General features: G+C 48.7%; 1 protein-coding gene across 1 annotated transcript; it reads right to left on the bottom strand.

Annotated features, from left to right (window-relative positions):
* Positions 1 to 15,635: 15,635 nt before the first annotated feature.
* Positions 15,636 to 26,195, bottom strand: LOC119445156 (serine/threonine-protein phosphatase Pgam5, mitochondrial). Its single transcript, XM_037709479.2, has 5 exons — positions 26,044 to 26,195; positions 24,147 to 24,325; positions 20,684 to 20,907; positions 16,648 to 16,778; positions 15,636 to 15,796 (listed from the first exon to the last, which is right to left on the bottom strand). Exons 1-5 carry the CDS (start codon positions 26,193 to 26,195, stop codon positions 15,649 to 15,651), a joined length of 834 nt encoding a protein of 277 aa, XP_037565407.1. The 3' UTR covers positions 15,636 to 15,648.
* Positions 26,196 to 27,780: the final 1,585 nt, after the last annotated feature.

Genomic DNA, 27,780 nt, shown 5'->3' with positions numbered 1-27,780 from the left:
TTAAAACACTGCTATAACGCAGCAGAAAGGTTACGAATAGGTGCCGTAGATACGCATGTTAATGGAAGGGCGTACTCTCTCGACTTTGCTGACTGAAAGTTGCTGATTTTCCGACCACCTTCTTCAATATCCCTTTTCGATGTGCTGCCCATTCATTTACGCTGGTGCACTGCGGTGAAGTACGATAGATGATCACAGGGGCAATGTCCGAAATTCCTGGGTACGAGCGCAGTAAGGCACCGATAGAAACACTGACAGAAAATGCTACTGATACCACAAGATAATGACGATACCTAATCAGGCGAAAGATGGCTCAATCCCAAACTTAAAACGCACAGGGTCATCGTCTGCTACGACCCTTGCGGGATGGATTATTCCAATCGATGGCTGTTCGTGCAACGAAGAAATCATAGGTCAAGGAAATAACATAGGAGAGAGCTTCACGCCAGGCACCCAGCCATGGCCAACCAACTCTCCTCGAGGCCATTCCATTCGCTATGTTGTATCTGTGCTCCATTTCTCTCTCTCTCTCTACTCTCCTATCACTTGACCTCCCCCTTCCCTCTCTGACCCAGCGTAGGGTAGTAAACCGTACCTTCCCCTCTGGTTAACCTCTCTGCCTTTCCACTTTCTTCTGTATCTCTAATTATTTCCTCGCAATATCGGCCCAATTAACACGTGGCCTCTTAGACGGGGCACATTAGCCAGGGGCGCTATAACGTAAAATGACTCCAAACTGTTTTGATTCCAATTTCTGCAATCAGCCTCCACGATTGGTCAAAACGTTTTCGGGCCACTCCCAACTTCGCCTGTCTGTCACGCGACGCCACGAAAACCGCGATAGCTCCCCATCTGATATAACGTGTACACACTGATTATGCACGATTAAACCACACAAAAGAAAAATAATAATTCCTGATTCGACGCCTTTTCACCATAAGCCTTCTGCGATCGGTCCAATGTTTTCTGGCTACGCCCACTTCGCCTGTCTGTCACGCGACCTCACAAAACCGCCAAAACTCACCACGTCAAAGTGACGTGTACGCGAAAAAAATGCATTAATATGCCGAACAAAACTGAAAATTTTTCTGAATAGCCGCAGACTGCCCCGTTCCGAAAGGAATAAAAGATGGTTGCCCGCCGAACGCTCAGGCCCTCGCTACTCGCACCTGCCGGTGAGCAATGTATTTATTTGCGCATGATAAACCTTCTTGCGTGGCAGTAAAACGTTATCGAGCGCTTCCGGCATGCATACGACATCGCTCTGCCAACTCTTCCTTGCTGAGGATCCGTTTTAGCGGCATTCTTATCCTTCCGTTGCACGCCGCCGCGATTTTCGACCAGCCACCGCAAGGTAAGTACGGCGAAGCGGACCAATCGGAGAAGCCGGCACCACCCTCTTCATGCGGTTATCTATTTTCACTGTGCTGGCTCGGCCCCATCGAAACCCTCTCTACTAAAGCGTGCTCATCGCCTCTTGTCAGCCAATTAGATAAGAAAAACCGCTGAGTGTAGACAATGTTATTGGTTTTGAAAGCGAACAAAGGTAACGTAAGTATGACGTCAGGAGTTTGGGATCAGAACAGTTTGGAATCATTTTACGTTATAGCGCCCCACGATTGTTTGCTTGCCGCAATAGTTTTTCATCAATGCCCACTTGCTCGGCTGCCCTGCGTAGCTCTTCCTGTAGAACGGTAGCACTAGAGCCTACCCCGCGCTCTGATGTGCGGTCACGTGTTGGGCCGATACGTTGTGCTTCAATCGTGTTGGGCGATGCTCTCACCCGATGCTTACCTTACCGCATGGCAGGAACAGAAGTGGGCCGTCGTTTGCGTGCGTAGGGGGGGGTTATTCGTACATGCCTCATTGGACCTCGAAGGGTTGGGGCTGCGGAAAATTTCAGCGCTGCGTAGCACTGGCGAAAACCGTCTCAATGTTTTTGCATTGAGGCGTAAATCTGTTCAGTGCTGCTGGCGTAAATCTCTGCAGTGTTGCCGTTTCTCTTTAGAAGATGCCTTTAAAATAGAATTTTATTAGTGCTATAGATACCTCTGAGTGTTCTTGTGAGTCGCGAAATTAAAAACAAAAACAATTATTGGGTTTTACGAGCCAAAACCCCGATTGGATTACGAGGCACGCGGCTGCGGCGGACCCCGGAATAATTTTGGTCACGCTGTACTTTTTTAACGGAACACTAAAGAAAAATACGCATTAGGCCAAGTTAGACCGACAGATTACTCGTTTAAAAGTCCATCATCACTCTATGTGTGCCAATATATCACTTTGTTGCGCAGAAAATCGCCTTCAAAGGTCCCGTTGCTGCCCCTCAATTCGAATCGCCCGTGCCTGAACGGATGAGTTGACGTAATCAACTCGTGACCTCTCTTTCTGCCACTCTCTTTGAATCAGCCAGTGCTGACGCCACATGAGAGCTACCATAGTCCACAACAGGTGACTACGCTACGCTACGATTTCCCGTTTTCCTCATTATCTATAATTCATAAACACTCTGCTCTCGCTACGGATGACGAATTTGTCATTACAGAAGCCTAATCTTTCGATCTAGCTCGACCTAATAATTTTCCTTTTGTGTCCCTTTAACGTGCACCTGATGCACGACGCACGAGCGTGTTCGCAATCTGATCCCATTGAAATGCGGCCGCCGTGGCCGGAATCGAACTCGCTACCTGGAACTCAGCAGCGTGACGCCATAGCGAGTGAGCTACCACAGCGGGTATAGTGGCAAGCTTACGACTACAAGAAAGACGTTTTTAAGCCAGCAGGTTTGGATTGTCATGGCATCGACACTGCAAATAGAAGACCGGCAAATCCAAGGCGCTTGCATGCGTAGACGGCAAAGCGCCTAATACATCCCGTTCGAAAAAAAAAAAAAAAGAAAGTTACACGTTCGGAATAAATATGACAACTGGCAGAGGGGATGTAAAGGGCAGTCTGTCACGCTTAAACCTTGCTTATCATGTAAAATTGGTTTAAAAATGCGTGTAAAAGGGGTTATTATAGTCAAAACAAGCGCAGATCATTACTTCACTTACCTCGAATGGGTCGTAGAGACAGTAGGTAATGGCGTACAAGCACATTCCTACAAGACGCCCTACCATCGCTGTCGAGCTGAATATCATGAGGCTCAATCTGTCCTGGTAGGAGAGAAAGAGATGACGACGATGTGATCGAGTGGGCGTTCGTGAACGCCGAATAATGAGCGGTAAACGTTCTTCAAGATCGCTATAGGAACGAGAACGGTAATCAAAATTGTTATTTTGATTGTCAATTACGAAACGTAGCTATATGTTGCTTTTTGGTTATATGGTTTTGCCGTTATACGGCACAAAACGTAGCCCTCTGCGGACACGAACAAAACGTGTGACTTGATGAACACGACGCTACAACAGACAAAACAAATTCATCTCGAAGCTCTTGACTGTTCTTCTAAAAGGCAAGGTGCTTCACTGCACATGTAGAGCAGCAAGAACATCAAAAAGAAAAAAAAAACGGCAAAATGTTTTAGTATCACAATAGATCAATTAAGTTGGCAATGCACATACATATATTCTTGAAAACCCGGCAGGGAAGGTAATTCATTTTTGAAATCGCGCTCTTATACACTGGCGATGGCATTCAGTAAATTTGCCATGGGCAGTGTATGCCTGAACGGTTACCCCATTATACGCTATTTACCTTTTATCTAAATTTTAATTAATTACGTTAGTGCACGTGCTACAATTCTGATATAGAAGCCGGCCGGTGTTTCAACTTCCAAGAAAGTCCAATTGGTAGAAAACCTCGGACTATCGCGTCAGCATTTTTTTTTTTTGTAGATATTCGTCCCGGGCCAGAATCTATTACCAACAGACAATATGCAAAATTTCATAAGCAGCCGCATCTAACTGATCACAAGGGACCACTCACGGTGCCGCACACAGGCGCACAAATCTCGGTTTATGCCGGCCGTAAGGACGGCCGTGTGGATTGAGCGTCAGTCAGTAAGAGGCGACTTCGGGCACTTGATATTTTGTTCATTTTTGCACAAATACGTTATTATTTGTAATCAATACAGCACCGATGTGGCAGTTTTGTTTAAAGGTGATACGAGCGGTCACTTCACTAGGGCCGTTAAAGCCGCCACACATATGACACAAATGCGTCAGTTACAGGCGTACAGCACTTTCAGCGCAATGAATGTTAGTAATTGCAAAATAACAAGCGCGGCTCGATACGAGTGTTGCTTATGGGTCTGCAAAAGAAAAAAAGAGTATTGTAAAGAGCACTCATGCGGTATATTGGCACAAGTATTCAGCAGTGTGTTTGTATTCCGATACACCAGGAAAAGAGACGACGAAAAAAAAAAAAAAACAAGGAAATGTTACGCTGAAGGAAAAGAAGAAGGTGACGCGAACGAGAGGAAGCCGAAGACTCTGGTCGTTGCCTGAATGGTATTGGACACATCGCCCGTCATTGCCGCAAGCACTGGTGTTCGCCTCCTCGTCCTCCTCCTCGACGTCTCCGAGTCACTACCGCCAAATGCCAGACAATGGCACTTTCTCGCACTTTCTCGCCCTACACGCCGACTAGGAACATCGACGCCGACAGTGCTCCACCAAGATCCAGCCGCTCCCCGTCTCCGCAAAGTCGTAGGTCCCGTTATAGCCTCTCGCTCACCGCTCTTCGTCCCCGTCTGCAACCGGTCGCTTCACTTCGGGAAACTAGGTGATTTAATAAATCACGCGGTGAAAAGCCGTGTGATTTATATCCACGCGGCTTTTGAGCCAAGGACTCGCTTCGTGGGCAGGTATGCGGCACGTCGGGGCTCGTTATATGCGTAGAGCGAGAACAAAAATTTGTTTATATAATTTTTTAGCTTGGTTTAGCTACACTGTTTGCTCTTATTTGTTTAACTTCCGCTGCGCGCAAGCTAAACGACGCCGCGTGACTTCTGTCTACAAACTTTGTAATTTCGTGCCTTTCCGCAGCAGTGAATTCCACGAAACACACGTGCGTGCGTGCGTGCGTGTGTGCGCGTGCGTGCGTGCGTGCGTGCGTGTGTGTGTGTGCGTGCGTGCGTGTGTGTGTGTGTGTGTGCGTGTGCGTGTGCGTGTGCGTGTGCGTGTGCGTGTGCGTGTGCGTGCGTGTGCGTGTGCGTGTGCGTGTGCGTGTGTGTGTGTGTGTGTGTGTGTGTGTGTGTGTGTGTGTGTGTGTGTGTGTGTGCGCGCGCAACTTTGTTCGTTCCTTGCCAAAGTGCGCAAAGTGCATCAGTGCACATCGTTTGAGAAGCACCATGCTTCTCGAGAAGAGTCATGAGAGTCATGAGAGTCATGAGAGTGGTCCAATCTCACCTCTCTCATTTCCAATCCCGTGAGGCTTTCCTCTCCTAATTATATAATTGCAACAAGGTACGATAAGGTCACTGCACCTGAGAGGCGGCGACGATCCAGACGATGATGAAGCCCACGTTCACCGTCCTTAGGAGGCAGCCGAAACCGCTAGACAACCAGACGTACGGGCGCCCTGGCATGCAGACGAGGCCGAGTTATATCAGGCTGAACCACACAATAGCTGAACGTGAATCATAAAACTCACTGGAAAACTGGACACGTGAAAGAGAACAGCAAGAAAGAACAAGACAGATACAGGCGCTGGATTCCTATACAGCAATAGTCCCGGTGGACACATTCATCCTATTGCCCCGAATTATAGCCAAGGTGTGCTGACAAAATGTCGGGTTTCGAAAATCTCTTGTTTTCAACAATTGCAAAACCGCCACCTCCGCGCGCCATTTGGCGGTGTGGTGAGCGCCGCGCGGCGGAAGCTCATGGCAACACAGTTCACGTGATAAGACACCTCCGCGCGTACTGAAAAGACGCTGGGGCACTTGCAATGACGTTCATGCGGGACACTGTTACGTAACATGGGGACGTATTCTCGGGCGATCAATTTCTTCGATGCTGTCCCTTTCGCGTGACGTAGTGCGCAACCAGTCAATCAGCTCATCCGGTTTTCGCTCAACCAGCCAATGAGCGAGCACTGAGAGTGATATCACCAAAAAGTGGCCGTTCTAGAATACGCGCACAGCTCGTTCTTTCAAATTTAATTTCCCTCGTCTGGCGTAACCACTCTCAAATCCTTTTCTGCAGGCGGCCGCATTCGATAGCACGCTCTATAATCACGGCCGCAATCGACGGAGCATGATGGGACGTATAGCGAGACATGACGCTGCGAAAAATACAGTGGAGTATCGTAGAAGCATCCGATACGTGCATTAAGTTCTGTTCACATTGGGTCCATCAAGAGCGCAGTGAAAGTGTGGAAAAAGCAAGGTACATCCAATAGGTCGCGAAGCTTCGGACGAAAAGCGGTTCAAACCAAACTTTCACCAACATCAGCAAGGGTGATTATGGGAGCAGTGATTGAAGCGCGACTATATGTGAGGAGGTAACAAACACTGGGAAAGAAAAATACTTTTTTTTTTTAACAGCGAAGCTATTTAAGCCAGCCGTAATTTGTGGTGCGTGCCAAGAAACTGCCGCGCCGTAGCCATGGCAACCCGGAGAATGAGGAGGAGACCGCGTGCATGCGCACGCGGTCTCCTCCTCGCCAGCTTCTTGCCTTCCCGACCCCCGCCTCTCTTCTCTCCGCGGAGCGCTGAGCCAGGAGAAAAAAAAAAGCGCGAAAGCTTGCACTAGGCCGCGCAAAGCTCAAGACACAGCTAGGGAGCCTACATGCAAAGCCGTTCAGCGTTGCATGTAGGCTCCCTAGACACAGCGAAGCTGGCCGATTGATATCGAGCGGCTAGCCACCAAAGCGTTCGGCATCGGCAAGCAGCAGCGTTCTTGGCACTGTGCCAACCTTGGTTAGCCTGCCTGCGTTTGTGGAATGCCAGGAACGCTGTCGCTCGTAGGTGCCGACGCGTCCAACGCTAGTCACGCGAAATGTCGCCGACGCGTTCGACGTCGGCAAGCGACAGCGTTCTTCGCACTGTACCGAACTTGGTTATCCTGCCTGCGTTCGTGGCATGCCAGGAGCGCTGTCGCTCGTAGGCGCCGACGCGTCCAGCGCTAGTCACGCGAAATGTCGCGAAAGGGAAAGTACCTCTGAAAATGATCGTTCGAGAATACCTTCCTACATGCGTAGTTAAGTTAAACCAAGTTAAGACCTAGCAGCAACCAAGTTCATACCTAGCAGTGCCTAAGCTTTGCGCGACCGAGTGCGAACTTGCCTGATTGAATCAAACTGTGTTTGATTCAATCAACGAAAATGAAATGCCTAATAAATTTTAGATACGCGTGGCGAGAAAAGAATATAGAATTATATTTCACTTTATCATTATCAACAAGCCCCTTTTTCAGCGCCCACCATCACTTGCAATGCAATGCAGCTCTTGAAGTATGCAGAAAAGCGTGCTCCTAAAGTTCACTTGTTACTATACGCCCCCTAACGCGCGTGTTGCTTTGCTTGCCGAAATTTGTCTGAATTTGGTGGCGCGGGAAGTTTCATCGTTTCTTAACCTGTTCAGTCAAAATTATTGAGTTAGGACCACCAGATAATTGTTGACTTCAGCTGTTTTCGTGCGGCTGCGCTGGCGGATGGGCTTGGCGTCTGATGATATAGAACCAGCTCTCTACACCCAAAGGTTTCGTCGGCCTCCAAAGAAAGTATGTTCTGTGCAGGGGTGCGATTTCGACAACCGTATGGCTGACCTTTTCCTGCATCGCTTTCCACGCTGAAAGCTCGAAACGCGCGTCAAGTCGAATGGCGGGGCATTCGAATATACAGCTCTAATCGCAGGACACCAAAACAAATTTCGCGCCTTTGAGAACAAAATGACGTCACTTCTGTTTTTAAAGGGGCATGGCGTCACATTATTCTTTCTTCTGCCGGAAGTGTTCCCTCGTCATTCAGGTGGCGCTAACTAAGCCCCATGAACCGCCGATGAACCGCTATGTTTTGAACGTATTGGCTTCTATGGAAGCTTCGCTACCAATTATAATTACCTTGGAATAAGTTCGGCGGTCAAGCGTTCCTGGCACTGTCCAATACCGCCATAACGTGTCGAGTTCGCCCCCCCCCCCCCCCCCCTCATTGCGTCAGCTCTGATTTCCTCACAGGGAGGCCGCGCCACCTTTGACCTCGCCACTAAAACACGCAGGAATACAACTACAATATGCATAAAATTTATAATAACCCCAATAGCACCGTCGTCTCACATTGAGTCATGCATAATTGAATTTGCCGCCTCACATAGGCTCAAGTGAAGTCAAGATTTTGGAGTACTCACTATTCGCATTACACGCCGTTGCCGCCGCGAACATGTCAACCATCTGGACGACCAGGAACGTGACATTGAGTAACTGCAAAAAGACCAAGAATTCAGAAAGGCACATTTTGTTGCAAGCGGTATACCTCTGAATTCAACTTGATCCGACTGTCGCGAGATTGATGCATGCGTGATTAGGGTTCGCAACTCTCGAGTGGGTGAGGTCTGACGAGGCGGGAAACGGGGGTCTGTTAGCGACGACCGACCCTGTCATTGTCAGGAGCCGGCGGTCTGTACGTGTGACATTTTCCACAATATTCTTAGTCCTCCCATGTCACGAATTACAAAAAACAAACAAACAAAAAAAAAAAAAACGTTCGGCAGGTGTTACACTCTTGTAACACATCAAGGGGAAAGCCTGCGGCACATTTGGTAATACATGAAGTTGTACAATCGGGGTTAGACTTTTTCGTAAGACATATTGGTAATGCATTAAGTTATACAATCGGGGCTCTACTTCTTGCAGGACATAACGAGCCACAATGTACACGTTTGGCACTATAAGGCTGCCTTTTGAACACCACATATGAACACTTAACGTAGTACCTAAAGTGCAACCTGTTAGTGAACGCACTATAGGCCACGCCTTTAGTCAGCGAGATGGCTGTGGCGTGACGTGTGAAATCACGCACGCACTAGGCACACCTTTAGCAAGCCCGAACCGTGGAGCAGCCGTGGCTTCAGGGAAGCGTGCTCGTCTCGCACCCAGACCAAAATGTACTAAATTTCCTTTTCAAAACCAGTAAGTTCGTTTACAGGAAGCTTCCTGAGGAATGTGACGTCAACCCGAGCATTTTTTTGCGGCGTCGGCCATTTTTCGTCACGGCGCAGTTTCGCCAAGGTCACCGCCAACAAGGCTTTCGCCTTAATAAGCAAGGTTCTGTATAGTTGTCCGGATAACGCGGCTACGAATACAGAGCAACGTACTGTCAATGGTCACACCTTACGATATAGGCTATAGCCAGGTATAAAACTAAACCGCCTTTATGTTTACGACGACGAAAAAAAAAAAAAAGACAGAAGAGCACAATCTTTATCCGCGCATTATAAAGAGGAAGTTTAGTTTATTGATTGTTATTCAGTAAGAAATACATTTGGCCTTTCCGAGAGGGTCAAGTCAGAACTTGGGACATTTACTCAAAAGTCGGGACTGTCCCGCTAAATTCGTGACGGTTGTCAACTCTGTGCGTCATCAATGTCACTTTACATCGTGAAACCACTGCTTCGAATGAGTGTCCTTTTGTAGGCGTTGTTGCTCTTTATCTTTTACTAGTTGGTTTCTTTTTGTTTTTGTTTTTAAATGACACCGAAAAAAAAGCGACCATAGGCAGTACTCGTCAACAACCCTTCTCTGTGCCGGTCTATGTGAACCTCGGCGTACGAGCCCAACGGTTCGGCGGACAGCAATTTTAGAACTTTCTTCAAGGATCGCTGGAAGAGAGTGAGGAACAGCGCTGTCTGTCACGGCCTGTCCGGGAACACACTTACCGCATATCCAAGTGCACACTTTCGAAACGACTGCCTGCTCAGTGCGGATCCCATGTCCGGTCGTCCTTCTTCTTCTTCAGCTTCGACGAATCTATTGTTCACGTGATGATGATGATGATGATGATGATGATGATGATGATGTCCTTAAGACATGGCACGTACCCACTCTAGGGGAGTGGCCAAGAACAGGGCACCTGAACTTTTGAGATACACTTTCTATACAATTACTGTGCAATTTAGTCCAAAACGGACATAGTATAGTCCGATGCAAGTCAAGAGAAATGTGGCTTTTCCCCCTCAAAGGACCCCCTTCCAGCCAATGGTGTCGCTGTGTCAACGTGACGTCGCGGCCGACGTCATGTTTCTGTAGCGCCGCGGTCGCGAAAAAAAAAAAAGCGTGTTCTTCCGCGCTTACGGACTTTTATCAAAATGGCCGCCTAGCTCCGCTGTTCGCATCTACTCATAGGCGTCGTAAGTGAGATCGTGCTCTCTCAAGCTTAATTTAGTACCGTTCAGTCATATCCCAAGGTGAATTCCGTGAAAAGCCTCGTTTGTGTGTGGCGAGTAGTGTTTTTTAACACACTCGGTAACGACGATCGCTCTGGCGTTACGCCTTCTGCGTCACCGCTCGGCGCCGTCGGCAAACAGCCGCCGCTGCAGTTTACTGGAATTCAACTCACTGCTGCAATTGACAAATAAGCCATTTCACCTGCTTTGTAGTAACGGGCAAATAAAGAATTGGAGCTAAGATTTTTTTTATTTTTGCTCAAAATAAATGCGTCCTTCGCAACTACTTATGCGTGCGGTTGCACTTAGAGAGACCTACCTGGCTCCAACGGCGTTACTCGTAGGTGTAAGGCGGTCGGCCGCGACGTCACGTTCACAAAGCGACATCGTTATCTGGAAGGGGGTCCTTTGACGGGGAAAAACAACATTTCTGTTGACTTGTATCGAACTTAGTTTTATTGCGATAGCAATTATATGGACACTCCAAAGTGGATTTCTGCAGTCGTTGCCGCCGTCGCCGTCGCCGTGAGGTTCCGTATGACGTCAACGGCGATGAAATCGTCACCGCGCTCCGGACGCTGTATGTGCGAGTGAAAGGGTGCGAGGGACGCGCGCTTTCACGGGGAGCGAACGCACGTCGGAGAGCGAACGCTCCCTGGCGGGCTGTAGAATTAAGCGTCTCTTTCCTCCTTTCCAAATATAGAGAGCAAACGCGACTTTTTGTTTTGTCGCGCGAAAGGCTGTGAGGGGACGGGAGGGAGGGAGGGCAGGCGACGTTTAGCTGCGGCACCAAATGCGTATTTATATAAAAACGCCGCGCGCGTTCGGTGCGATCGCGGGCAAAACGGCGACAACATCGACAATAGTTCTGCGCGTTTCTGGTGCTTCTGCATGTGTCCAAGTTTATAGAACTGATAAAAATACTATCCTTACTCCGTATAGCTCTCTACTAATTTGCTATAGCAATTGATGCTTCGCCTTTCGGGTGAAACTGCGACAATTTTTCTAAACATTACAATTTATACTAGTAAGGCTATGATTGAGCACTGATATCACTAAGAAAATTGTAAAAATAGTGATTTAACATGTTATTCGTTTTTTTGACTGAATGAAACCACAAACGGCATCAAATACGTCCCTGTGGCTAAAGCCCAGAAGGCGCGATCGCGCCGTTGGTGCCGCCGTCGTCATTGTATCCTGGTATTGACGGCGCATGCGCGGCACGCGCATGGAGGGTTAAAAGGACGCGCACACACTTCGTCTGGCTGCGAAATCGACGACGCCAATTGCGCTTCCCGGCCGCGGCGACCGCATTTCCACGGGCGCGAAAAGCAAAAACGCCTCTTTACTGTGTACTGGGTGCACGTTAAAGAACCCCAGGTGGTCAAAATTAATCCAGAGTCCTCAGCGACGGCATGCCTCACAATCAAATCGTAGTTTTGGCCCGTCGCGTTGAACATACTTATGACGCCAATAATTATGCTGCCCAGCAGCACAGGCCCCGTTTCCTTGCTGTAGTTGCCATTGCGTTGCCCGTCCAATGAAACTAATTACTAAAAGAGTGCACATTCTTAGACTTGCATTTCTAAATGTGCAGCAAAACTGCCAACTACTTCTTGGAATACACGTTTGGAATACAGCCAATGAGGCCCTGAAGTAAGGGCTCCACCCTACGAGGAATTCGCCCCACCTCATTAACAACAAATGTTTTCTCTCTCGCTCTCCCTTTTGTGTTATGATGAATTCATCTGAAAGTGAGATCAATCAGTCTTTATTTAGTGCCAATCAGTGATCTTGTGCTTAAAAGCGACTCTTTGTCCTTGATAGGTAGTAGTCTTTTTTTTAGGGGCGAAGCTCCTTAGGGTGTGGGTCTGTCCCTCCTCTGTAGTATGTAGTAGTAGTAGTAGTAGTAGTAGTAGTAGTCGTCGTAGTAGGTAGCCACGTCTACTTTTATGAAAAAAAATTCACAGCATATCCACGGGGTGAATGATGATGAGTGGGCGAAGCTCCGGAGGGAATCATCGGATCTCCCGCTTAAGGGGACGCTAGCACAAACGCGTTAGAAACGTGCAGTACTCTCTAGTAAGGGGGAGCGGCCACAGCGTCTTACGCAGCCATTTACACATGCCGGAACGTGCACCGCGTTTGCCGACGCCATCACATGACTGCTGAGAGAGTATACCCCCCGTATTCATAAACGCTCCTCGACTTGAACTTGACTTGCCACCGCTTTGGGCAGCGCGTTCGAAACGCGTTGAAGGTAAGGCGGAGAGGCCACAGCGTCTTACACCAGCTTCTTACACGGGCCGTAACGCGCTAGCACAAACGCGTTAGAAACGCGCTAGAAACGCGGCCTTTCGTTAATGTTGGGTATTTATTGCCATCGTGGTGCGTGTGTCCATGTCCGCTTCGTGGCGTAGTGGGCTAACGCCGCGCGCTCGGAAGCGAGGGGTCCCTGGTTCGATTCCGCGCTACGGACACAACTTCGGATTTTTTTTTCTCATTTTTCTCAGACTGGTTACACGCTACTACTACTACGACGACGACGGGGGCGAACGGGTGCCGCTATAAGGAGCTTCGCCCCTAAAAAAAAGTTGTCGCAGTTTCACCTGAAAGGCGAAGCATCAATTGCGATAGCATATTTGTAGAGAGCTATACGGAGTAATGATAGTAGCTTTATCAGCTGTATAAACTTGGACATGCAGCAGCAGCAGCAGCAGCATCAGCAACACGGAGAACTGTTGTCGACGCCGTCGGCGTTTTGCCCGCGTTCGCTCTAAATGCGTGCGGCGTTGGTGACTGTTGCCGGAGCCTCTGATATAAATAGGCACTTGGTGCCGCAGCTAAACGCCGCCTCCCCCACGGCTTTTCGCGCGTCGGAAGAAGGCGCGTTTGCTCTACATATATGGTGATTGTAAAGGAGGAAAGAGACGCTTAATTCTGCAGCCCTTCAGGGAGCACGGCGCAGAACGCGCGTTTGTACTCCGCCGTTCGTTCACTCCCCGTGAAAGCGCGCGTCCCTCGTGCCCTTTCACTCGCACCTACAGCGTTCGGCGCGCGGCGACGATTTCATCGCCATTGACGTCATACGGAACCTCACGGCGACGGCGACGGCGACGCCGACGGCAGAAATCTGCTTTTGAGTGTCCATATAATTGCTATCGCAATAAAAAAAATGACAGCAGATCCACGAGGTGAATGATGATGAGTGGGCGAAGCTCCGGAGGGAATCATCGGATCTCCCGCTTAAGGGGACGCTAGCACAAACGCGTTAGAAACGTGTAGTACTCTCTAGTAAGGGGGAGCGGCCACAGCGTCTTACGCAGCCATTTACACATGCCGGAACGTGCACCGCGTTTGCCGACGCCATCACATGACTGCTGAGAGAGTATACCCCCCGTATTCATAAACGCTCCTCGACTTGAACTTGACTTGCCACCGCTTTGGGCAGCGCGTTCGAAACGCGTTGAAGGTAAGGTGGAGAGGCCACAGCGTCTTACACCAGCTTCTTACACGGGCCGTAACGCGCTAGCACAAACGCGTTAGAAACGCGCTAGAAACGCGGCCTTTCGTTAATGTTGGGTATTTATAGCCATCGTGGTGCGTTTGTCCATGTCCGCTTCGTGGCGTAGTGCAATAAAGAAAAAAAAAAAAAAGCTTCGTGGCGTAGTGGGCTAACGCCGCGCGCTCGGAAGCGAGGGGTCCCTGGTTCGATTCCGCGCTACGGACACAACTTCGGAATTTTTTTCTCATTTTTCTCAGACTGGTTACACACTACTACTACTACTACGACGGGGACGGAACGGGTGCCGCTATAAGGAGCTTCGCCCCTAAAAAAATTCTGAAAGTTGTGTCCGTAGCGCGGAATCGAACCAGGGACCCCTCGCTTCCGAACGCGCGGCGCTAACCACTACGCCACGAAGCGCACATGGACACACGCACCACGATGACAATAAATACCCAACATTAACGAAAGACTGCGCGTTTCTAACGCGTTTGTGCTAGCGCGTTACGGCCCGTGTAAGAAGCTGGTGTAAGACGCTGTGGCCTCTCCGCCTTACCCCCGTATTCATAAACGCTCCTTGACTTGAACTTGACTTCCCACCGCCTTGGGCATGCAGCGCGTTCGAAACGCGTTGAAGGCGGTGGCAAGTCAATTGTTGAAGTCGAGGAGCGTTTATGAATACGGGGGTTATACTCTCTCAGCAGTCATGTGATGGCGTCGGCAAACGCGGTGCACGTTCCGGCATGTGTAAACGGCTGCGTAAGACGCTGTGGCCTCTCCCCCTTACTAGAGAGTACTTCACGTTTCTAACGCGTTTGTGCTAGCGTCCCCTTAAGCGGGAGATGGTGCAATTATAATGAAGGGCGCTGTTATAAAATAGGAATGACGTCACATATGGCGCGTGTCATTGGTGGAAGTCAATCGTTCGATTTAGTGCGTTCGATTTAGGCAAGACTGGGCGAATTACACGGAAGATTCACGGTTAACCGATGATTCCCTCCGGAGCTTCGCCCACTCATCATCATTCACCCCGTGGATATGCGGTGTTTTTTTTTTTTTTTTTGTACTAATCAGTACAGGCATGGTACCTAATATTGAAATGAATATTCCTGCTGTAAAGATAAGCGTCTCCGTTCGACTATTCCATACTTACTGTTCGCGTTGGATTCGTCTTCGAAAAAGCCGATATTCGTCTAACTCTAATGAAACGCTCCATTTTTATGATCATTGAGCAGGATGCATAAGTGGCAATATCACAGTGACTCAGTTCAGCGACTTAACACTGCAATAAAGCACACCCTACTGGCGTTGCTCGCGTTCTCGAGTCGGGCTTATCAGTCACCACTCTGGCTCACACATGTGCTTACAAGCAGCTACCGCTGCCTTCAGTCTTCATATCGCCATTCAACGTTCGACAATTTGACACGCCCTAACAGTGTGTGCTTCTCGAGTGACCGACTTCGTGCGCGCTACGTCCGTCAAACAAGGGCCGTATTCTGAAACGTTCGCCTAGGCGAAATTTCGCCTAGGCGAAATCAGCATGCGCGCTGATTGGCTGGTTGAGCAAATTGAATGACGTCGGGCTCAACAACCCATTCAGCTCATCCAATTTTGCTAAAACAGCCAATCGGCGCACGTCTGAAAGCGAAAAAAGAAATTTCGCCTAGGCGAACGTTTCAGAATACGGCCCCAAGACCTCGGCTATGTGCTTGTAATTTGAAGCACAGTAACAGGAGAAGCCCCAGCGTACTACGATCACCACTCAGCACATGGCACAAGGAATATACTTTTATTGTAATTCTTGGGAGCTCCGGAAGTGTCACTTTGTTATCATCTCCATGGGCATGTGTCCGACACACCCGAGTGCCTGCAGGGAGACATCTCCTAACGGCGTGATTTTCACGACCGATGTGCTGCAGTGGGGGAGGGACAAGCGCAACCAGGCTTCGGGTGGAAGTTGCAGAGCCCTGCACAAACGCACAAAAGACGCCCGAAACGATAGAGCTTCCTACTAAAGATTACTTTCAAAAAGCCATTTTAAGCCAGAAGGACAAATTTAAGCCAAATCTGTGTACTAATTGTCATTTCCATGATGGCTCAACCGTCATGCTAGCAGTTTACATAGACACGTGCGCCGGAGTTCCCTCTGGTAATTTTCGTAGGGAACTCTATGCCTGAGACCACTTGTGCGCCCTCTGGGAAATTGGCTTCAATCATTTCTGCAAACTAAATAAGAAGCAATTATGGAAGAAGAAAATCTCAGTCGCGATTCGAAGCCACATGTGGGCGTAACAATAAGTCACTGGTGTAATGTGGCCACCAGGCTTAGTAGATAATTGACGCCAACTTGTGCGAGGCCGCAACATTGATTGCGCCATCAGTGACGACGAAAAGCGTCCGCAAGGTTTGATTCACACAACCGGCCTCACTGCTGATTCGGTCCGTCTGGAGACCATGCAGCGTGACATGACTGAACAACTGAGCTTCAACGATCCGAGCCGCTATCGGATCGTCAGCCATGTCCTTGAGGGCAGAGCCCAATTAGGTGGCAGTGAGCCACATCACGCTAGCCAGCGTCATTCGATCCACTTTGCGAATGCTGTTGAAAGTACATTAGAAATCCTAGAACTGCTGCCGATTCGTGTTGTCCTGTTTCTTCTTGCATGCGTCCGCGTTTCCTGTTGCTTCCTGCATGCATCCGCCTGTCTTTCAGCAGCGCGGATACATTACATATGTCTCAAGATTCCATGGCACTCCGAAATCGGGCACCCAAATAGCCATCTGCAGCCACGCGATGTTCGTCTATGTATGTATGTACCTGCACACCCAGTACCGGATCACGTTCGTGTGGCAGACGATGATCTCGTGCGAGTCCTCCTGCTGAGTGGGAAGCGCCCGGTGGAAGTACTTGCGGAAGCCAGCTTCGATGCGGGCGCCCTCTACAAAAAACTGAAAACGAAGACAGACGCCCCTTTCAGGCCTAGACTGCGAAGGCTATTCGCAAAATAAAGTAGGACATCGAATAACCCATAAACATATATGCATTACCGTCTCTATTTAAATGCATACAAATCAATAAATAAATGCAAATTGCATAATTTCGCCGCATTGCTAGAATAGATTTATAATTACCACTGCTGTACCATCAAACCAATGTTCTCATCTAAGTTATCCAAAGAAGTTGAGCTGCAAATGATGTCATTTAGTTACAAGTCGTTTGCTACGATGTACTCGGTGGTAACGCCTTTTTGGCATGCAACATTGCGTGCCGAAAACGAGATCACGCACTGTTCAGCATAAAAGCGAATAATTTATTTACATTGTATTTAACTGCGCACCTAATCCCGAGTGGTAATGTTTCTTTTCAAATAAGACAGAGCTTTATTTCTACTATTAAACGAGTTACTAAAAGACCAATATCTGACGAGATTGTATTAGGTCCTTGGCCTGACGCCAACAGCACAGCTGTCGTCATCGGAGCGACTATAGCCGTCCTTCAAGCCACTGGAGTCGACGCACGACTCTAGAATGACCCGAACGTGATGGGCATGTATATACGCACATCTTTATCTGATCATCATCATTAATCGCTCTTTTTTTCTCTCTCCCCCCCCCCCCCCCCTTACCCCAGTGTAGAGTAGCAGGCCAGAGCAAACTAACACTCAGGCCGACCTCTTTGCCTTTCCTCAAATAAACCTCTCTCTCTCTCTCTCTCTCTCTCTCTTATATAACACTTCATAGCAGAAATGCAAATTTACGCGCTACTCTGGTACAGAAACCGTGGTGGACGGAACCGGTATACGGAACACGGTGGTAAACACGGTGATAGACAGAAACCCAGTCGCGAGACAAGGTGTACATGGCTCTCCGGGACTGTGCTTCTGGGGTATACTCCTCCGGACGTTGCCGAATTCCTCTACAATTTACTAATGGTGGAATTTTGAGCCAATCAGAGGCTTCTGTGGGCATCTCTGATTGGCTCGAAATCCCGCCTTTAGCAAATTCGACAACATGGCGGAATTTGAAAATGTCCAGAATAGTACCCCGGTATAGATACTAATCAAACGGATAGATGCTAATCCCTTCGGGATACCTGCAGTGCATACAACAGCACCTCCGCGTCCTTATTCCGTTTAGGTAAACTCGAAGAAGCTGTATGGCTAAACACATCAGGCGATCGCTGAATCGATCAATCAACCAAACAAAAATTTCCGCTTGTTCGCAGACGTACTGCCGTTTACGAAGTACCAGAACACTGGGCACGTGGACGTGAGCAGCAGGGCTGGGCTCAGCGCTATCTCCTAAAATTGATTTCATCAAAATCTTACAAACCAATATTGCGATAATGTACTTTAGTCAATATGCTATTGAGCTACTGCCGTGAAGGCTTTGGCAACAGCAGAATCATAAACCTACGGTTTTATTATTTCCTTTCTGTCCCGACGTGGGAGCGGCCCGCTATGTGCTAGTGCATGTTCCGAAGGACCTCAATAAAGTTTTTGCATTCCATTCCATGCACGGCACAAAAAAATAAAAAAGGATTGTGACGCATAGCCTCCAAGTTGCGTCTGTGGGCAGATCATGCTATGTCTTGCTTCACGCCCTATCACGGAGACTGATGAAAGCAAGATCACGACAGATGAAAGCAAGTACCGGCACCAGCAGGTGACTCGACTCGTTCAGAGCTTTGAAACCAGCTCACAAAATGATAAGCATACATATACCCTACAAATTACGAATTACAGTGCGTTTCCGGCACAGGTCGAACGTTTGCAGAGATATTACTCTTTTACATACCAACGTGAATGTAACGGGAGTACGTGTGTGGAAAAAAATTAATGCATTTGACAATAAATAGGCGTCAGCACGTACTTGGCCCCACATACACATTCAGCCGTCACTTGCAAATCAGTAAAGAATCATATAGCAGCGCAAAATCATTTTTAGAGCGCAGCTCTTACACGCCCGTTCCTGCGTTGAGCGCAGCGGGGAATGGAAGTCGGCGATAGCGAAGAAAGCGGCGGAAGAGGGCATGGCAAAAGCGTGAGAAGAAAAGAATGGTGCCGCGCAAGACGTGCTCTGCGGCGACGATCGCTACGAGATGACGCCAGAGTAGCGCGCGTCGTCTGTTCACCGATGACGCCATCGATAAGGCATGCGGCGAGCGTGTCCACCGATACCATATATGGAAACAAAGTGCTGCATGAGCGGAGGTCTGTCTGCGGCGGCTGCTGTGAATCGCGCCCGCGCGTCATCCACGCGCTGCCTCTCGCGATCCCCCGATTAGCGAGGCAGAGGAAGTCGCGCCACACTTTGCTCCGTTTAGAACGTGCCACACGAGACAGATTGTCCACGCCAGCCAATATATCGCGAAATGAAAACACGTATAGAGCCGCGCTCAAATTTCGCATTAGGGAGTATCGTAATCATCGGTGAGTTTTTTTTTTTTTTTTAGATGCGGAGCATCTTACAGCGGCGGCCTGTCCCGCGGCGTCGTTGGCGTCGGCGTCCGTCCGCACCTCTCCTCATTCTCTCCACGCCAGCTGTGCGATAACGCCTCTCTCCTCATCTCCCCCTCTCCACGCCATCAGTTCGATAACACGCTTCTCTCACTGTGTCTTCATCCGCCACCTGTGCGATAGCGCGTGCATGCGCGCCTCTCTCTCTCTCCTCCTCCTCCTCTCCGCGCCAGCTGCTTATATAAACCCGGTGCATGCGCCGCTGCCTCAGTTGCTGCTTCGGTTTAGTCACGCTGCGCCGTACGATGCGCTGAATGGACGCCAACGAATCTGTCAACGAACTGTCTGGCACATCTTCAAACAGCAGCAGCCAGTTCATTAACAGAACCGCGAGCACCTCTGAAGACAAGGCTGCGCAGAGAAGAGCTCGTGACGCAGAACGTAAACGTCGGCGACGCACAGCGGATCCAGATTCAGTTCGCCAACGCGAAGCCGCTTCGAAACGTCAGCGTCGAGCAGCGGATTCCACACTTCGAGAACGCGAAGCCGCATAGAAATGTCAACGTCGAGCAGCGGATCCTGAGCTTCGAGAACGGGGAGCCGCGTTGGTTCGTGAACGTCGAGTAGCAGAACCTGAGGTTCGGGATCGTGAAGTTCAACGTAAACGTACGAAACGAGCGGCGGAACCCGACCTTCGAGAACGGGAAGCCGCGTTGGTTCGTGAACGTCGAGCAGCAGAACCTGAGGTTCGGGACCATGAAGTTCAACGTAAACGTACGAAGCGAGAGGCGGAACCCGACCTTCGAGAACGTGAAGCCGCGTTGGTTCGTGAACGTCGAGCAGCGGATCCTGAGCTTCGGCAACGTGAAGCAGCATGGGCTGATGCGGAGCATCGCGGTCGTTATAACGGCGTTCACGCGATGTGATGGTGACCAACGCAAGTTAACACGTAATAAAAACGTAATAACACCAAGTTAGCAACTTTAAAACACCGTAATAACAACGTAATTAACGCCGTTATAACGACCGCGATGCTCCGCATCAGCCCATGGTTCCCCTCGGGAAGATGGTGTAATTTTTTTTTCCTCGCTTCATCCAAGTCGCAACAACAGGATACCGCATGAAAAGCCCTGGGCTGCGAGTACCGCGGTGCGGAAAAGGAGCCGACCATGCCCATCCCTGAATTTACGCTCTCTCCATACTAATAGGACTGCAAGAGCAAGACCTGCCAGCGTGCGCAATCTCGGAGGCCATTTATGACTCTTCGTGGTCGAACGAACTGCCACGAGGTGTCGCTATCAGCACTGCTTCTGCCGTCCATGTCTGAGATGTTCCGCCGTTCCGCATACTGCAAAACGTTTCACGGAAAACCTAAAACTATCACAAGAGGGTTACATTTTTGGCCTTCGGATTCCACGTTGTGGACCTAAAAGGTGGCTCTGGTGGTACGGGCGCCCCCTCGATGATGAGCTCGCACGACTCCATCGCAAGCGGCTCCAAGTGCTTGTGGATGATCTCGGCCGTCTCGATGGCCCGCGTCATCGTCGAGTGGACCATCCTCGTGAAAGGGATGCCCGTCTGCTTTAACCGCTGACCCGTCAGATCCGCTTGCTTGCGGCCTACAAAGACGGGAAGCAGAGAAGGCCATAAGCGTTCGCGAAGAAATTATACAGCCCTCGTCAAAATAAATGAAGCCGCAAGGAGCACAAGTGTTTTTCCCGTCCGGACTATGAGAATATGCAGAACTGTGTCGTGTTGAATGCTGGTTATTGCTAGACTACCAAAAGAAACGAGGAAATTAAGAACTTGATCCGGCAGAATATAAAAGAATGTGCAGACCCAATCGAGGATGACTGTCAATATAAGCGAATAGTCGACGTCTTCTAGAAAGCTATTCGTATCATTAAATACATAAGACGCTTGAAGACACACATTCGTTGGAGCGAGGATATTAAGGCAGCGCTTGTCGTTTCAATGTCCAATTCAGTAAAGAACGAAGCCGTTAACCGGCACATCTCTAGCTGGTATAATACAGGTGGCTATAAACACATAAGCCGATTCGTTTTATGTGTGTTGTCTCCAGCGCTGCGAGCGAGGACGTGGAAGGCGCGGCATTACCTAGATATCACAAGGCCTGTACACGCTGCTGTATGACTTCATGCTGCTGGGGCCAAAATTTCCATTGTCAAGCCCGGCGTGACCGAAGCGGCGACGTCAAAATCCCCGCGGCTTAGTCCGTAGCATTCCCATTATAGATTGTATGGCAGTCGGCCTTAGTAGCATGACGCCATAAAGCAGATCTGAGTGTACTTTCTTTCTGCTGTTGTGCTGTTTAAGTGGCTTGGAAGGCAACTGACATTCTCTTGTAAGAGGAAAACTTGGCGGAAGATAAGGAGGGCTGTCCTTCCCGAACTGTCTACCACAGCATGTATATATAAACTTTCGGATGCCCCAAAGTGCATCGCGCGATAGCACGTGCGTCTCGAAGAGCTCTAATTGTTAGCGTTGTCGACGAATGCGCGCAACAACTGGATTGCGCGGAAGCACGCGCCATTTGCACCGGCGCCTTTGTATTTCCGACCGCCACCGTCCTCCACGAAAACAGGCGAAAGAGACAAAGGACTCTATTCGCTTGAAAAAAAAATTGCGAGGCTCTTCGCTTCTGAGAGCGAACGAGATGTAATGACGATAGCCGACGGAGGCGGGAACATCGCAACACGCCTATGCCATTTCCAATGTGGTGACATCGTATCGTCTCGTTGTAATGACGGCGAAGAACGACAGTGGTACAACGGCGAGTCGCAAAACCCACTCTCTATTGGGCGAACTTGCGCCCGGCACAGCGAGTAACAGTCAGCGCAAAACGATAGTGGCGAACACAGCGGCGACCGTCGAAAATCTTGATTGACACGGGCCAGACGCGTCGGCATCTTATACATGACACATCGTACATACCAGCGCATTCGCCTGGTGCTCGCACACGTTTTAGAATGTATACCACTATTCGCTTCGCGTATGCAATATAATTACACAAGGTTCGGTGACAACATTCGAGAAAGTTTCGAAGCATGCAGGCGTGTCTAGCGGCGAGTGATAACTTTAACAGTTGTTAGTAAGTTTGATTCGATCACTGGAAAGAGGATAAACAATGTACGCGGGTCAATATTACAATGTGAAAAGAGTAGTCATTCAATGACATTTCCTCTTCTCCTTCTACTTATTACTCATCGCAACAGAAATTTGACTGCAAAATTAAATGCTTTTAATTTTTCCGCTCAGCGTTCTACTGCTCGAAACGCCTCACTTTCCTAGCTCGGCTAAGCATGTGCAAAACGGCAGGTCTGATCTAATAACCTTTTCGCAGTCGAGTTACGAGTATACCGTTCCAACGCTCGCAACGCCAGGTCGTAGTCCTTGACGTTTTCACCACTTTAACGGATGGTTTTAGCACTTGGCTCGTAAACGAAAGGTCGTGAGTTCGAATCCAACTGCGAAACAATAGTTCTTTCACCTCTCCGGCATTTTTAGCGACACACCCAACCAGGCATGCGTCGATGAGTGTCACCTGAAATGTCTATCGCTATTCAAAATACTAGGGCCTAAACATTTTGTCCTCACTATCTTGAAAATCGGAAAGAAAACGTGCTTAATTTCTTTTAATTAGCAAGGAAAACCGGTAAACAAAACAGATAAAAAAAGCTTCGCCGGCGATTATGATACTCCCTAATGCGAAATTTACTGGCTAGAGCGGACAATCTGTCTCGTGCGGAACGTTGCAAACGGAGTGGCGTGACTGCCTCCCTAATCGGGAGATCGCGAGAGCCAGCGCGTGGGTTACGCGTGGGTGCGATTCGCAGGAGTCGCCGCAGAAAGACCTCCGCTCATGCAGCGCTTTGTTTCCACATATGGTAACGTTGTACGCACTCGCCGCATGTCATCGGTGGATAGCCGACGACGCGCTACACAGGCGCCACCTCGTAGCGGTCTTCGCGGCAGAGGCGGTACTACGCTTTTCGTCTCACGCTTTCGCCATACCCTCCTCCTCCGATTTCAGCCTCATGGTTCCGCTGCACCCTCTTTCTCCGTTCGCTCTTTCATTCTTCACTGCGCTCGTTTGCTCGGTTACGCCGACGCTCAACGCAGGCACGGGCGCCTAACAGCTGCGCTCTAAAATTTAGCTAATGATTGTTTTTATCGATTTCGTGCAACAAGTTATACACCGTGGGTCTGACTACCTTACCGCTGACAAGACGAAAAGCAACGAAAATTTTACTCCCCAAGCTAGACACCCCAGGAGACCGAAAAAGAATTAACGCACTAAACACCTTTCGGCGTGCTTTACACGCAAACTAATGAGGGCGATGCAAAAGTGGTAACCAAAGGGCTCCATCTAGAAACCCTGTACAGGTTTCGTTTTCTACGTGTGGATTGCAGTAGTTCTCTTTCATGAACACTTCCTTCACCTGGCGAATTTGCGCAGACATAATTTAGGTTTATTCCTGTAATGTCCAAACAGCTCGACATCACGGAAAATTAGAGCAACTTCCTCACCTTCATTTTTCGCCATTGGAGAGTACATTTCTACAAAAGACCAGTGAAATCTTATTTCAGTCGAAACAAAATTAGTATATTAATTATATGTTTAGTGGCTTGGCTGAACTATTGACATCTGAAAACTCGCTACAGCGTATCAAAAACGCTACTATAGGTTATGGGTTAAGTTCCCCGTGCCCTGGAATGAAACTAGGCGTAGCTAAAGCGATAAGATGGACCTTAGAAGGTTAATAACTAATTGAAAAGTTTCGGGGACTGCAAATGGAGTCACGGACGTCGCGAGTCACGCAGAACTTAAGCTCACCAAGATCTGTAAGCGCGCGCTCCTGGTCCGTAGTGCCCTTCACATTGAATTGACCGTGGCGAATCAGGTAGAGATAGCGATCTCGCTTCGGTTTGGCCTTCATCACTTCATCGTCGTAACGAATCTGTTCTGCCGGTGAGGAGTCCTCTGGTGGCCTCGCGCAGAAATGAGGGTCCCGCCTGCAGGGATGGACAAAAGAAAATAATACTGCAATCTCAGTCAATCATTCAATGAACCAATCACTATTAGCCATTCATTCATTTACCAGACGAATGCTGGGACAAAAGATAAGATATGTTGTTTGCAGCTTGACGAGGTTATGGCACATATCTATGGCGTCTAGAATCACATATGCATTACATACTAGTGAATGTGCTTTAGTAACCTTCACCACATTAGAAATAGTTATTGAGGTGAAGCTTACTAAAGCATCTTACTAATTATCATTTAGCATGCGAAAAGAAACCTGAAAACAGAGGTTTTAGATAGGCAAGTAAGGATATATGAACTTGGAGTACGCTTAAGCATTGTCCTTTAAGAGTGGAACGCGATAGCGTTATTGGACGCCGTTGACGCCGACGCCGACTCCGTGTTTTCTGCAACATGGGGCCCGATCAAAATTTAGAAAGGTTCGGTTTTGCACAGGTACAGAGAAACAACAGCAGAATTGGAGGACGCTTAAGCTTCGCCTTTAAGAGTGGAACGCGATAGCATTCAAAGATTACTGGCTGCTTATCAGGCTCTTTTCTCGTATATTTAAATTACAATCCGACGCTATCCCGTCCGTAGGTTGTGGTTAAGTCGTACTTTACGGTTTTTCTGGGGAATTTTACTTCGAGAAATTCGATTTTTGTTCGCCAACGCCTTGCGTCACGCGGACGGCCTGTGTGGTCGGGGTGGTTAGGGATGATGTGGTTGGGCATGATTATTTCCGCCAGACGCCGATGTTCAACGCCGACGTCGCCACCGACGCCGGGTTTTCTTCGACACGGGGTCCTTAACGCTGTCTCGTTAATAAAGCCGGCAACGCAGGGTCAGTGCGGTCCGTGGCTTGGGGCCGCCGAAGCCAGAGCATGCTGTGGACTTTAGTATAAAATAAGACGTCCAAAGGAAGATGGAAACTTGAAACGATGAAAATTTGAACAAGGAATGTCGCTTTAAGCCAACGTTTCCACAAATGGACTTGTCTTTGTCAGGGCAGCAACTCAAGGCAGCAACTTCTAAAGCAGTTACTGCCCTGACGCTGCATCTCTGACAGTTGCTGCTCTGATGAAAGCAAGTCCACGTGACGAAACGTTGGCATTAAAGCGACATTGATTGATCGATTACTTTTCATCAAGATAAGATGTAGTCTAAGCCCGCATAACAAGAGGTAAAGGCTCTAAAGCTTGACAGAGGCTCTTTTCCCTTGAGAATGAATTTAAGTCACACATTGTTGAGCATAACACCCATACAATCTGCACCGAAATACCATAAGACATGTTAATACTTATACAGTACCTACAATATATTCAAAAAAAGAACTTTTTTTCTACAGTATAAAATGCGCAAACGCTTGTCGCAACACAATATGCGCACTAATTTCCTTCGTATTCGAGATTTTCAATATTCTCACTTGAGCATCAGCAGCACCTAAACGTGCACCTAAATTTGAAGTTTGAAGTTTATTTAATCTCACGACAATACAGGGAAATGAATCACAACAAACAGCCATGAAAGCTGGCTCGAGAGTGCATGAGCGTGAACGCTTCCGCATTCCACGCTCTCCGAGTACAGTCGCCTCGACTGAGAATCGAGGCCGGCGACCTCGTTCCCAGCAGCAGAAAGGCCACTGGGCCGCCGCTACGGGTACACATTGGCAAAGCCGGCTTGCCGACGGAAACCGAGCAGCTCTCACCTGTCCCAGTTGCTGTCCCAGTGTGTGGAACGCTGCAAGTCGGTGGTCCACGTTGTGTACGACTTGCTCTCTTTCGGCTCCTCGCTGCAAAACACAAACGCCGCAACGCCGCCGCCGAGAAGTCCAGCACCGGCAATCATCCGAACGAGCATCTCGCCTGAACGGGCGCGGAGGAACCCGCAAGGTTTGAGGAAACACAGCACGCACTGAGGACAGCAGATCCCCAGTGATGATGATGATGATGATGATGATGATGATGATGATGATGATGATGATGATGATGAACCTCTGTCATGGCTCGTACCCACTAAGGGGGATAGGCCAAGAATCGGGTGGCAGTGGGTATGCCAAAGAAGATTCGTATTGGAAAACGAGAAACGCGAAGTAAAAGGCAAAAACAAAACAAAGGCAGATGTTGCAATAACTAGATTACCAAGTGAGTGAGCAGTCAGACTAACTGAAAGGTGAATGTTAAAAGCGGTTACAACCAGGGAGAGTTAATATTAGTAAAGAAATTGGAGAAACCAATTTAGGTGAAATGAATGCAGATCTGATGTGTAGAATACAGATATAATAATTAGCAGGGTAATCGTTTTGTTTCAGTTAGATAATGAAATACTGCGCGACACACGTCTCTGTGACTGTAGCCTAGTGTCGAGGACTCAAATGATAACAATACTGGTATACTTAATCCTAAACCAATTTTGTAGAGTGGAGCTTCGAGTAATTATTTTCTCTGGTATGAATATCGTATGCATGATAAAAAGTAGTGTTCTATTGATTCAACTTCTTTACAGTTGTGGCATAGAGGGGACATCGTCAGACCAGCTCTATGTAAATAAAAATTCAATTACGGAATGCGGCAGCGTAATCTGGTGTATGTAACTTCAAACTGCCGAGAAGGACACCACTGTTTATTCCAGGAAAAACCGAGATGCTGAAAGTCTGGAGATGGTTTCAGTGGTAAGTGGCTTAAATCATTTTGCAAACAAGATTTTCTTTATCTTGTAGCGCCCACCGACGCCGCAGCGCGGGGCGCTTCGTTCGGCGCTCTCAGCTGGTGCCTTGGCGCCGGCTGTCGAAGGAGAAAATAAAAGAAGCGCAGCGCGTGCTCGAAGCGCAAGCTCGGCACGCGCAGTGTCGTTCCAAAAGCCAGCCACGCTGGTCGTCGCAGCCCCGTCGCTCGGCTCGCCGCCTTCGCCCTTCTGACCAGGGACGACGGCACGGCTCGTACAGCCGCCGTCACGTCCCTCCTACAATCTCGATGCACTGATGTAGGCTGTTTGAAGTTTGAAGTTTATTGAATACTTAGTGCAGATACAAAAGTATAGATATTTAGTACAGAAAAAGGTCCCATGGTGTAAACACTGTAGGGGGACCTTTTATAATGTTAAAAAAAACAGCAATACTACTTGACAGCCGAATGCTGTTCCGGTAAAACAGGGATCAAGGGTCCACTTAGAGGGGTTCTGGCTGATATATCTGCCATTTCGTTTAGTTATCAACCGCAGTGGCCAGGAACCCACAGCTTAAGTTAACTTTTTGTAAACCTTTAGGGACAAAATTTCGGAACAAACTAAGGAGAGCTGAATTCGTTGCCGTGGAAAGCGACACACATACCGATAGAGAATCTGCACCTACGATAGCTGTCGATTGATTTGCAGGAAGTTTAGGTAGCGCTAGAACAATGGCCAATAATTCTGCTATAAAAACAGGCGTGTAATCTGGAAGGCGAAT

The sequence above is a fragment of the Dermacentor silvarum genome, chromosome 3 (genome assembly GCF_013339745.2).
Source record: "Dermacentor silvarum isolate Dsil-2018 chromosome 3, BIME_Dsil_1.4, whole genome shotgun sequence".
In the NCBI taxonomy this organism is placed as follows: domain Eukaryota; kingdom Metazoa; phylum Arthropoda; class Arachnida; order Ixodida; family Ixodidae; genus Dermacentor; species Dermacentor silvarum.
Note: the sequence above shows the minus strand (reverse complement) of the source record. Positions and strands in the feature narration are given on the sequence as shown.

Coding starts and splice junctions, on each gene's coding strand:
- LOC119445156 (XM_037709479.2), bottom strand. CDS start 26,195: ATGCTCGTTCGGATGATTGCCGGTGCTGGACTTCTCGGCGGCGGCGTT. Junction 16,779..20,683: donor GGAATCCGAAGGCCAAAAAT/GTAACCCTCTTG, acceptor CTTCGTTTTCAG/TTTTTTGTAGAGGGCGCCCG. Junction 15,797..16,647: donor ATCCGGTACTGGGTGTGCAG/GTACATACATAC, acceptor GCGTTTGTGCAG/GGCTCTGCAACTTCCACCCG.